This window comes from Phragmites australis, chromosome 10, assembly GCF_958298935.1.
Source record: "Phragmites australis chromosome 10, lpPhrAust1.1, whole genome shotgun sequence".
Lineage (NCBI taxonomy): Eukaryota > Viridiplantae > Streptophyta > Magnoliopsida > Poales > Poaceae > Phragmites > Phragmites australis.
In genome coordinates, this window is record NC_084930.1 from 33,479,180 (window position 1) to 33,492,143 (window position 12,964).

General features: G+C 44.2%; 2 protein-coding genes and 1 pseudogene across 3 annotated transcripts; all 3 read left to right on the forward strand.

Annotated features, from left to right (window-relative positions):
- Window positions 1-2,893: 2,893 nt before the first annotated feature.
- On the forward strand, window positions 2,894-4,970 carry LOC133930889 (RNA-binding protein involved in heterochromatin assembly dri1-like). Of its 2 annotated transcripts, none has more exons than XM_062377660.1 (4): window positions 2,894-2,983; window positions 3,729-4,097; window positions 4,300-4,370; window positions 4,637-4,970. In XM_062377660.1, the coding sequence occupies exons 2-4, from the start codon at window positions 3,748-3,750 to the stop codon at window positions 4,651-4,653; spliced, it is 438 nt and encodes a 145-aa protein (XP_062233644.1). In that variant the 5' UTR covers window positions 2,894-2,983; window positions 3,729-3,747; the 3' UTR covers window positions 4,654-4,970. The 2 variants fall into 2 exon arrangements, with proteins under 2 accessions (XP_062233644.1, XP_062233645.1); XM_062377661.1 differs by having other exon boundaries at window positions 4,640-4,970.
- A 552-nt stretch (window positions 4,971-5,522) lies between these two features.
- On the forward strand, window positions 5,523-9,356 carry LOC133930890 (nudix hydrolase 19, chloroplastic-like; annotated as a pseudogene).
- A 992-nt stretch (window positions 9,357-10,348) lies between these two features.
- LOC133930888 (hexose carrier protein HEX6) lies at window positions 10,349-12,399 on the forward strand. The gene is made up of 2 exons (XM_062377659.1): window positions 10,349-10,638; window positions 10,803-12,399. Exons 1-2 carry the CDS (start codon window positions 10,503-10,505, stop codon window positions 12,212-12,214), a joined length of 1,548 nt encoding a protein of 515 aa, XP_062233643.1. The 5' UTR covers window positions 10,349-10,502; the 3' UTR covers window positions 12,215-12,399.
- The last annotated feature ends 565 nt before the right edge of the window (window positions 12,400-12,964 follow it).

The window sequence follows — 12,964 nt, forward strand, 5'->3', positions numbered from 1 at the left end:
CGATCGACGTTCTATGAATCATGGATCAACATGATCTAGTGGAAACAGTATTTGCAACTGATAGCGCCTACAATCTCTTGCCCTTTGCATTTCCGCGTGGAATTGATTCCTCCTTAAGTCAGCAGCGCGAGAAGCGTCGACGTATCCTTTGCTCTAGCATTTGCATATGGTGCTTAAGAATCTAAGTAACAGGAAAATAAAAGTTGCATGATCAATACATGCTATGTGAGTGTTCTTTTTTGTTACAAAAGGAACAGAACACCCTACTGATGTGTCTATGTGTGATTGGTAGGAGGGGGGATGTGGAAACTGAGAGATCAGGCAGGCCTAATTAGTCAATATGTTCATGTGTGATCCAACACTATGCATTGGCATGCGACAGATCTGCATCCATAAGCTGTGACACATAGGAATAGTTGCAGTGGAAAGAAATATATACCGGAGCCCATTCAAGTACATTCATTCTGAATTAGATAATCCATATGAACCTGTAAGTTTGAGAACTAGACCTAGCCTTTTTTAGAAATCTGTAAATACTTTGTGCCTTGGTGGGAACCATGTCATTTTGATGGCAGTCATACGTATTCCCTCTTATATGAACACAATATTTAATCTCAGCAATTCAGCTTCTGTTGTATATTCCCCTACTGCTCTTATTTTGTTGCTAAGCAACAGGGTTATTAATGCTATATGCCTACATTGGTTTCAATTCTGAACAGCAACAGTGGGAGATAAACAGAAATACAAATCTAAAAAGGAAAATATAATAGATGCTTTTCTAGCAAATGAAACAGTACGGATGGCTTACTAGAGTTGAACACGGAACCTCCTGAATTATTGTGTAAAGTGTGATTTGGGAGAATATATGTATATCAGAATAGGTTTGCGAATGACTAAAGATCATGCACATATGAGGAGAATCGATTCTCAAAAGGCTATATATATTTAACCTCGATAATACAATCAGTCTGTAGTTATGGCCATCTGCCCCTACCATATTACCAAACATTTAGCCGACTTTAGTGCTATCTTTTGGGGGCAACTCGGCATCTAGAATGGGCAAGAAAAACAATTGAAGACTTGATATTACCAAACATGGAGTCCAATGACAAAGCTGCTCGGTTCAGCCGTGCCCGCCGGGGCTCGAGCTCCGTGCATCGCACACCCCGTCAAAAAAGCTCCAACCAAGTCTCCGAAAAGGGATGGTATTAAAAAAACAATTAAACAAGTGAAAAGGCAAAGAATTACTGAAGAAAAGAAGCTTCACCTATGTCTTCTCTTTTTCGCCTTTAAGTACTCCCTCCGGAGTAATAAGCTACAATTGAACTGTTGATTTGATCGTCAAATTCGCCATAAATCTTGTCAATAATTTTCCTTAAGTCATAGTACCTATTACCTTTCGTGAAAATTTCTTTTACTCCGGTCTTACACATTGCAGAGCAAAGAATGGATCCGATATGTTACAAAACAGGGTTGTGTGACTTATCGTTATTGGAACAACGACAGTGATGAGAGTATGAATGAAGCTGATTTACAGAATTTCAGCAGAATGATTTTATATTGTGACACCGACAAGCTTGTATTATGTCTTGCACTGGGCCCATTGTGTATAGCACCAACCATCTTCATAACAGGAGAAAGACCAAAAGGAAAGGCTAATTTAAACAACTCAATTACCTTGGAGAATTTCTGTTACAGTGCTATATATCTCAGAACCTCAATAACATCCTTTATAAGTGAATGAATACAGTTTCACCATAAACTTTTTTCCTGATTAATTGTAATAGACTACTTGTTGGCCTATTTTCTTGATTTGTCTTCCTTTTTTGTTCTTAGAACTCCTCGGGTGATGTGGCACTTTTGTCAGAGCTGGGGACATCAGGATTTCTATTAGCCACACGAAGTGTGCATCATTGCTAGATATGCACCTCCACCAGTATATATTTGGGGGAGAATCAAGGTATAAAGAAATATGTTCCTAGATCCTCGCACCTATGTCGCATGGAAATTATTAAAGCTATTGTCCATGGATAGCTTAAACGATAGTTTCTCAAAAAAAAAAAAGAAGAAGAAAAAGGAGGGTGAGAATATATATAGAACGAAAAACACTACACCTTGATAAGGCCATTTCACTTGAGAGAAATTGTTGCCCTCAAGTATAGGAATATCTAAGTAATCAACTTCTGTATGCATGAAAGAATGATAAATTTGACAATCAGCTTTTAGTTTAACTGGTTTGGCATATATATGCTTGCATGCCTTGCACACAATGCTGGCATTGTTTGTATTAAACACCATACACAGACACCTAAGTTGTCACTGCTGCATATGTTCATGTGGTGTGCCCTGCTAGCGCCTCCAAAACTGGACTGCATTGTAGCCCTGCCTTAAGATTTGAACCAAACTTATTTAATAATGAGTTAGGCATACATGCCAATAAAGTTTGTTTGGGTGTTTCTGGTTATATGAATCACTTAACTGCTTTATTTATATTTTGTCTAACTACTTGCTAAATTCTCTTAGCACAAATAGCTACTTACTGTAACCGTATCTCATATTTATGATACTCCAAGTGTGGTAAACGAGATGAACTATTTAATTTGCCTTAGTTTTGTATAGCTGTTAATGCATACTAACAAGTCATTAATATTCCATGGTGTAGATCCAAGATGTAACACTGTGAAATCCTCCTATCTTTAGCGTTACTTTCCTCTTGCATTTTTTCCTTTCTTGTTTCTGCTTTCATTTCATATTCTTGTTCAATTTGGATAGCTCAGTTAGAAAGGCTAAGATCAGAGCATCTCCGTGCCTCTACAGGAACCCTTGGATCCTCAATTATTGAGGTGCCTCCACTATAAAAGGGCAACCATCCACAAGGAGTATGAACACAGCAAGCAAGCAAGCACACAATAAGGACAACAAAGCAGCTGAAACCCTAGTACCAAGAACAAACAACTACAAGAGGCTTTACAAAGTTCACAGGGTATGCATCCCTTCCTGTTTCTCTTTGTTTTTGTGGTCCCTCTATTAGACTGTGACAGTTTTATTGATTATCTATTCTACTTCAAAAGAATAGATGGCTATATAATATTTTATGGTTGTTAAATCTATTGGTAGTTTAATAAAAAATAATAATTGAAAGGGTGAGTTTGCTGCCTGTGAACTGTGATGCATGATATGTGCAAAGCTTTTAATTGAGAGTTATTAACTAATTTCCGTTTAATTCTCCCGTAGATGAGATTATTTAGTTTCCTCTTGCACGGCCTTTTGCTCCTGTTTAGTTGGGACACTCTAACTTGAAAATATTATCTTATTTACCTATGTGCAAATGATTTATTAGAGTGCCATCTTAGCCTAGTTTAAGGCAGCCTTTGCTTAGATGCTTTTTTCCCTGAGTGTCTTGTGTCTTGCCTTACAATATTTTTCTTTTTAGTTTGTGATTGCATTTAGTACAAGCATCTAACAAAAGGCTAAAACGTTCAAAGGACCGCCGACAGCGTACCCTTATTCTCGGCCTTCTATCTCCTAGCTACCTAGATCGTAATCACATAGGTTCCTGGATAGATTCGTATGCATATAATAATATTGCTACACGACAAGGTTATGCAATATCTATATTAACATATATATCCTACAAACATATGAAGCAATTAGCAGTTAATAACTCTTTGTATAACTTCACTACATGCCACAAGTTCTTGACACATGCATGCATGGCATGCATGCAGGGCTAGCTGCTTACTGCGAATGAACATCCAGAGGAAGCCTGGAGACTGGAACTGCAAATCTTGCGAGCACCTCAACTTCAGCCGCCGCGACTTTTGTCAGCGCTGCCGAGCTCCACGCCCGGACCTGCAGTTCGGCGACGGCGGCGGCCACGGCACGGGTGGTGTGCTGACCTCCCTTGACGTCCGTCCGGGCGACTGGTACTGCAGCTGCGGCTACCACAACTTCGCCAGCCGCTCAAACTGCTTCAAGTGCGGGACCATCGTCAGGGACTTCCCGGCAGCGCAAGGTGCTGACAGTTGCTTTGATCGCGGCCGTGAGAGCGCCGGAGTTCGCGCTGGGTGGAAAGCCGGCGACTGGATATGCACAAGGTGGTCTAACTATTCTGTTCACTTCAAGTAGAGATGAATGCGTGCCTTCGTATGCATGGCAAGAAACAGTGGCATGCATACGTGTGTTTATGATCGATGAACTCTAATTAAACAACTGCATGCGTTTTTTAGAAGTTTGTCTCATTTGCGTTTTGAGTTTTGACACAAGCATCAATCTATTGTGCTTGTCTACTTTTGCCAGGCCCGGTTGCAACGTGCACAACTTTGCAAGCAGGACTGAGTGCTATAGGTGCAATGCACCTAGGGAAGAAGGTATACATACATGTCTTCTTCAGTTTACATCTACAATTATTGGTGCTTTTTCTATGCCCCTCTGATGAATATGTATACCTGATGCATATTTAGCTAAGTCTACGTGCAATGATCGATCCAAAAAGCTCAAAATCTGATCAATCAATCCTGACGACCTTTTATCCTCTTTTTCCGAAACATCGATTCGAGCTTTTCATTTCAGACAGTCTTTTAAACCTAGTCTGCCGATGCTCTGTCCCCTAAAAGGGAATTGTTCTGCTGTGTAGTAGGTACCGGGAAGTAAGAAACGACTGAGGTGACCAAGACAGTGAGATGTGACGAGCTGGCCGATGATGGAGCCGACTGTTGTCACACACTCACAATCGAGGAGCATCCAGGAAGGATAAGTTTACGTACGAGTATGTTGTGATTGCCAGGCGTACTGCTGCTGCGTGGTTGCAAGGTGGAGAAGGAGTACCCAAGCTTCTCAATTGTAACGTCTGTTTTGCCTTTTTTTTTTTCCTGTGTGTGTTGATTCAGCGGCTGCTGAATTCTACGGATTGATGTACTCGCATTATATATCGACCTTAAACATCATCATATATAAGTATACAAGTTTTACGGTGTGTACTACCCCTTCCTGGTCACGAAAGCATAAGTTTTACTCCAACAATTCGAAGCTATAACGTATCTTACTACAGTCTAAGCTTGCGTGGCTCTATATCTGAACCTTTTACAATTAGGTTGACATTTAATTACTGGATGTTTTACTTTTTTAGATAATTACTGGATGTTTAACTGGTCTTAAGTTATTTGCATTTGCTCCTCGGTGGTCGATGTTGAAGCTGTGAGCTACTGAGTAGCGAGGAACACAGGCATGTCATGTATAGGGAAGCCAGAACCGTTTGGAACTTTAGGAATTTTACACGAGTTTCATATGAAAATTCTATTTGAAAATGTGGACACATAATTTATCAGAATTGTTTATCTTTATTGAGATTTTTTTTATATTGTAGAGTATATAAAAAACTATAAAATAGATAAGAAAATTAACAAATAAGTGAGTATATGTAGAACTATCATGTGAGTTGTATTTCCCTCCCTGCCATTGCCGGGAAGAAGCTGCAGGCCTGCAACTACCCGGACAAGTGCCCCACCCCACCCAAGCTCGGCATGGCCATCCACCTCCGTGCCCACGCCTTCGCGGCCTTTCCGCCTCGGCCGCCGTTTCCCCCTCCGCCGCCGCCGAGGCCCTCCGCTCCCTTCTCGACCCTGGCGCCGCCGCGGACGCCCACCCGCACCTCTCCAAGATCCTCCCTTTCCGCCGGGGCCGCCCGCTCGCGCGCTCCCCGGACGCTCCTCCTCATCCTCCTCCCCTGCCCGCCGCGCCCGCCTGGCGCCTCGCGTGGCTCCCGCCCTCCCGCGTCCCCGGGTGCCCTCGGACGCCTTCGTCTTCCTGGGCGCGCATGGCGAGGGGGACGGCAAGGAAGCCGCAGCGTACTGGGCCGTCGACGTAGGCGAGGAAGATAGCGGGGGCGCGGGGGATGGATCGGCGTTTGTGGACTTGAGGACCCTCATGGTGGCCACGGACTGGAGCGACAAAAACGCCATGTGGGAGCTAGCCATCGCCGGACATGTACGTGCGCTTCTTCTTTTTTAGCTATTGTCAACCATTACTCACTTGCAATCTAGAGACATTTTTGTGGCTTAGGACTCAAGAGACAAGCTTGATTTGGTTTCTGATGCGAGCAGGCTCGAGCACTGCTCGAATGGCATACTACGGCAAAATTTTGTGGGGCATGTGGAGCAAGGGCTGTTCCTACTGAAGCTGGAAGGCGAAAGCAGTGCAGCAATGAGTCTTGCAAGAAGAGGATATATCCTCGAGTTGATCCGGTACGATTTTTGCTCTCTTCCTCTTCTTTGCGTAGGGTTTGTGTTGAGTAAAGACATCTTGCTGCTCGTTTTCATAAATTTATTTTGTCACAGTTTTCACACTCAAAGATACTATTCACTCTTTTGTTATGCACGGGGTATTGCAGGTTGTGGTTATGTTGGTCATTGATAAAGAAAATGACCGAGCGCTCTTTAAGGTCATGTTTGTTTCAGCTCAAGATTATAATATGGTGGATTATAATAAGATAGATTGTGATAAGTTAGAGGAAAATAAGTTAGGAGTTTTTTAACAACCTGGATTATTGGAGTCTAGATTGTTGTTTTTAGATGGTAAAATTCTACAATCGGCCTTGCGGAACATTTGTAAAATACGAAAATAAATAAATAAGTGTCAAAAGATAAATCATTCATGCATCCTTGAACTTTTGTCCATACAAATATGCTCTTACAAACAAATTACTCTCTCCTAGCAAATAAAACATTAGCAATATTATCACGGAAGGCATTCATACCTCTCTCTTCATCTCCCAATTGACTTGCACTCCCTTGAAATGAAGGCATCAGCATGTAGTTTTTATCTCGATCACACCGGTCAAACTCTTTATCACCCAAAGCACTATCTCTAATGGACAAATAATCTAGCTGTTTGTTTGCACTTTAGACAAATAAACTAGCCTATTATAATCTTAAGTGGAAACAAACAGGACCTAAGTTGTCAGTCAAAATTTGTACCTCGTATGTGGAGTTGTCTTGCTGGTTTTATAGAGGTGCGTATTACTACTTGCCATTTCTTATTTACAGCTGCTCGAGATATTTTGTGCCTATTGTTATGTGTTCTGTTGCGTTCTCTATTCTTGTCATTATTTTTCCTAAACTGACTTTGGGTGGGGTTAGGTGGAAGGAGGCACAAATACCAAGAGTAGGGTTAGGTGTTGGATTAAAAAATGCAATTGCATACTGCAAAAATAGTTCAATTAATGAAAGAAGCGAACTAGCATATCCTGGTTAGATAAGCTCATAACAAGTTTGCATTGCCACATCAATCATGCTTGTATGAGAATGGTTCAAGCACTTCGTTAAGCGGAAGAAGTTGGACTTGAATTGCTTGGTAAAAAAGCCTAACTGAATTCTAATTGTAGGTGGGAAATGACCCCTTCAGGCATCAACATACTCCTGAATATATGTGACTACTGAACTCTACAAACATGAGAACTGAGAAGATGGGTTTGACCTATCACGCATCCATGAATTGTTAATTACACAATGAAGTACTCTTTAAACATCCAGTGTTTCTTACTACAAACAATATTTTTTTCATTTAATGATCTGAACCAATAACTAGGATTGGGTTAAAAAAGTTGATTTTGAATCTTTTTAAGTGAGTGGCATCACTGCTGAAACCATTAAAAGTTGTAATACGATGTAAAACGATTCCATCTCTGAAATTAAAAGGTAGCTTATTTTCTTGTTAAATGTTGCCTTAAGCTCTCTGAAAGTTCCATTGTGTATTGTAGCCAGCAAGTTCATCATCTTCTTTTTGTCATCAAAAGAAGCTTATGTAGACTGCATCTGTTCTGTTTGTATCCAGGAGAAAGCCTGGAAGAGGCAGTGAGAAGGGAAACGTGGGAAGAAACTGGTATTGAAGTTGGTCAAGTCATTTATCACAATTCTCATCCATGGCCTGGTAATGGTCTTGTCATTTTTTTTAATGAAAATTGTTGTATTTGATCCTACGAGTGATGGGTCGTAAGAACACACGCGAGCACATACTAGACATATGAGTTTTCTTGCTGCCAACAACTTATGATGTTTATTCAAACATCTAAAAGCCTATAGCTGTTAACATCCTCTACATTAGACATAGGAATTTTCTTGCTGCCAAAAGTTTCTGATGTTTATTCAAACACCCAAAAACCTATAGCTACTAACAGCTTCTAACGGGTGAAGCTCATCCAGAGCTTCCGAAGCTCTTCCCAGAGCTCTACTACCAGGGGAGAATACTACTGGAAGATTAGAACTGTATTTTCATGCCTGTACTTATTCTGTCCAAAATACATGAGTATTTACACAGTAGTGCAAATACTGATTTCTTGTACTGTATCTGATTCTGATAGTGTTCATTGTTGCACAATGCTCTTTTTCAGTCGGACCAAATGCTATGCCATGCCAACTGATGGTGGGTTTCTTTGCTTATGCTAAATCATTGGAGATACGTGTGGACAAACAGGGGCTTGAAGGTAATGTTTAACACATCATCAGAAATTAAATTTCATTGTTTTGACTGCATTTCATTAACTTATCTTTCTCTTTCCTGCATTAATTGCTGCTCCGTCCATTTATCCTATGTTGTGGTTAATCTTACTGTTATAATTTTCTTCCTGTGCTACGCCATACAAATTTGATATATGAATAGCATTTTTACATGAACCGGTTGGTGCATGAGACTTGACACACAAGATTATATGCGGATCACCGGAAATGGGACTTAATTGAACTGATTTCTGTACTATTGATCTTGTTTAGAAACTGAAAACTTTTCAGAAGTTAACCCTATAATAACTCTTGGCAGACTGGAAATCTTCAACTCCTATCTGAAATGCCATTTTTTTATCATGCATGTAGATGCCCAATGGCACAGCCGCAAAGACATCAAGAAAGCGCTGACGTTTGCAGAGTACGAGAAAGCTCAGAGAACAAATGCTCTCAAGGTCAATCAGATTTGCAAGGGTGCTGAGAAAGGGCAGTGCTTCTCTGCTGACCTCAAGGTGGAAAGTGGCGAACCTGCTCCAATGTTCGTCCCGGGGCCCATCGCCATAGCTCATCACCTAATTTCATCATGGGCCTTAGAGGGAGCACCAAAGGTGCCTAGTTCCTTCTCAAATCTGTGAGAAACTGTTATTTAGTTGAGCCTAGACTGCAGGATAGCGAATTGAATCCTGGAGGCACAGGCACATACATCATGCATATTTTACATTCTTGTGAGTGTAGGTATGATGCTATTCATTGCCAGTTGTAATGGAAGGTAAGAAAAATAGTCTAGTCCATAAGATTTGTTACTTTCAGGATAAAAAAAGTACAACATGTTTGAAAGAGGATTTCATGTAGTCGGACATATATACACATTGTTTTGATCCTTTCGGTACATGATATGTAACGAAGTATAGAATCGGTACAAATGTACTTTGTAATCTCATGATCTTGGCAAGCGGTTTACGCCTCTTCTTGTTTTCTTGTACTTTCACCTTCTTAATACAAATATGCAATTCTCCTCGGTATTCTAAAAAGAAAGAAAAAATAATCATTGCAGATGCATGAATGTAGGACGTAGATTCAGATAACTGGCAGCAAGTTTGATTTGCTATCTTTAGTCTTTCTAGATGTAGTTAGTTACAGTTCTTGGACAAGTTTTCTTTTTTCCCAAATTAAGTTGCCACTGTAACTTCACGATGGAAGTAGCTACACGGGTGCAGATTAACCGGCGGCGGTTGCAACCACGAATGGCATTCCCAACCCAACAGGTATGGTCGATGGCAACCACATCGCCTTCAGAGTTGAATGGATTTGCAGCAAGTGATGTGCCCAAATTTCTTCATGGAAAACATACATGCAGTGTGTGATTGCAACAAGCTATGGTAATAACCTTGACTTGTCTAGTGCACAAGAACAAGAAGCAATCTGCATCGGTATCCAACTAGTCAGCACAAAATCTGTAGAATAGAGGTACCAGGACAGCAACAGCTGAGTAATCAGCGTGGTTTATGCTGAATTGAAGTACCAGATCTCATCATCTGTTCGTGTCATGGTTTATGTTGATTTTTTTTAGAAATCCTAGTACACACTCACATATTCATAGCATCATATGCACACACTCATATAATATCTACTGAAGATCAGAGATACGAATCTTAGAGATTAATGAAGACACTATAGACGATTCATTGTTGATGGGTACATCGCCTAGCACTGAAAGAAAATTTTGTTTTGATAAAATACACAAGAAACAAATCTAGGTTTTGATCCCTCCACTAACCACCCAAGGCAAGGCTGGTTCTTATGTTGATTGACACCACCTTCATTCAAACAAGAAAGAGATGGTCGCGTAATCAGCATCGGATCTCCGGCTAGTCAACTAAAACCAGTCAACCATGACTGCTACTTCTACTGTCACCTTGTGCACCGCATTTCCACAGTCGACAGCTGCCTGCAACAAGATAACCACTTGAACTCCACTGCGAGCGAGCAGCTCCGGTTTGATCAGCCATGGCGGTCGGCGTCATCGCCGTTGACGGCGGCCAGGAGCGCCGCTATGGCGGAAGGATCACCGCCTTCGTCGTGCTGTCGTGCATGACCGCCGGCATGGGCGGCGTCATCTTCGGCTACGACATAGGAATTGCAGGTGCGGTACACTACATATCACTCACATGTACATAGTAACAACCCTGTTTGGAATGCCGGAATTTTAACCGAGTCTTGCAAGAATTATGCTGCTTCATGTTCCCGGTGAAATTCGGTTGAATTCCTGCGTTCCATGGTGATTGACACGCACGTACGTGTATGCAGGCGGCGTGTCGTCGATGGAGCCGTTCCTGCGGAAGTTCTTCCCCGACGTGGACCGGCGGATGAGGGACGACACGCGCGTGAGCAACTACTGCAAGTTCGACAGCCAGCTGCTCACGGCCTTCACCTCCTCGCTCTACGTCGCCGGCCTCCTCACCACCTTCCTTGCGTCGCGCGTCACGGCCGGGCGCGGCCGCCGCGCGTCCATGGTCCTCGGCGGTGCCGCTTTCCTGGCCGGCGCGGCCGTCGGCGGCGCGGCGGTAGACATCTACATGGTCATCCTGGGGAGGGTGCTCCTCGGCGTCGGCCTCGGGTTCGCCAACCAGGCCGTGCCCCTGTACCTGTCCGAGATGGCGCCGGCGAGGTACCGCGGCGCGTTCAGCAACGGGTTCCAGCTGAGCGTCGGGATTGGCGCACTCGCGGCAAACGTGATCAACTTCGGCACGGAGAAGATCAGGGGCGGCTGGGGGTGGCGCGTCTCGCTGGCGCTTGCCGCCGTGCCCGCCGGGCTCCTCACCCTTGGCGCGCTCTTCCTCCCGGAGACGCCCAACAGCCTCGTGCAGCAAGGCAGAGACCGCCGAGACGTGGCGCGGCTGCTGCAAAAGATCCGCGGCGCCGACGTCGACGTCGGCGACGAGCTGGATGACATCGTCGCGGCCAACGGCGCTGTGGCGGATTCCGGCGGCGACGGCCTGCGGATGATCATTACCCAGCGACGGTACAGGCCGCAGCTGGTCATGGCCGTGATGATACCGTTCTTCCAGCAGGTGACCGGGATCAACGCGATCGCGTTCTACGCGCCGGTGCTGCTGCGCACCATCGGCATGGGCGAGAGCGCGTCGCTGCTGTCCGCAGTGGTGACTGGAGTCGTCGGCGTGGGCTCGACGTTCGCGTCCATGCTCGCAGTGGACCGCTTCGGTCGCCGCACGCTCTTCCTGGTAGGCGGCGTGCAGATGCTGGCGTCGCAGGTGCTGATCGGCGCCATCATGGCCGCGGAGCTGCGCGACGACGGCGGCGGCGTGAGCAAGGCGTGGGCGGGGTTGCTGATCCTCCTGATCGCCGTGTACGTGGCCGGGTTCGGGTGGTCGTGGGGGCCCCTGGGGTGGCTGGTGCCCAGCGAGATCTTCCCGCTGGAGGTGCGCGCGGCGGGGCAGAGCGTGACGGTGGCGGTGAGCTTCGCGTTCACCGTGTTCGTGGCGCAGGCATTCCTGTCGATGCTGTGCCACATGAAGGCCGGCATCTTCTTCTTCTTCGCCGCGTGGCTCGCCGTCATGACGGCGTTCGTGTACCTCCTCCTGCCGGAGACGAAGGGGTTGCCCATCGAGCAGGTCGCCCGGGTGTGGCGCGAGCACTGGTTCTGGAGCAGGGTCGTCGGGCCCGATCCTGACGAGGCGCGCGCGGGCGTGAAACTCTGAAACACGCACGCATCATGCAGGCACGAATCGCGTTGCCTATCTATGGTTGCAAGTTGCAACCCAATTCTATAGCATACTATCTAGAACGATTCTCGTGACATCTTATTCATGTTATTTATCATATAATTTAATGTCTGAACTGAACATGAGAGAAATAAAATAAACACAAATCATCATAATAAAGATGGGTTTTTTTATAGTAGAGGATCCTATAAAATTTGTTTTCGTAATACTAGAAAAAATAATTTCCACCTAGGACATTCGATATATCCGTTCACCGATGAATCCCGTAAAATATTACCATATTTACCGACATTGTATTTAAATTTTATTTAAAATTGTTTAAATTTTATCCAAAATATCCGATAAATTATATTTAAGATAACTACCGGTAATTTTTATTTACCGGTAAAAAAACTCACTGCCAACGCCTAATCGGAGCCGTGACTGTAATATGCAAGAGCACTCAAGATTCAGACATCAGAAATTCATAAAAGATTCAGAGATCGCATTTTTTGTGTTACCAGTCGCGTGAGAAACGTCGCCCTGGAAAGATCTGCATCACGACTTCACGAGTGCATGCTGTGTAGTACGGTGAAGCAATGGTTATCTTCCCGGAGAATTCACACCGGTTCTCCCTATTGCACCTAGCTCAAAAACATGTGGGGGTGAGTTCAGAAACATCGTGCATCACATGGGCTTTGGCCTTCTACGAGCCGGAGATCTCACTCCCTGGTGACGGCACGTGCG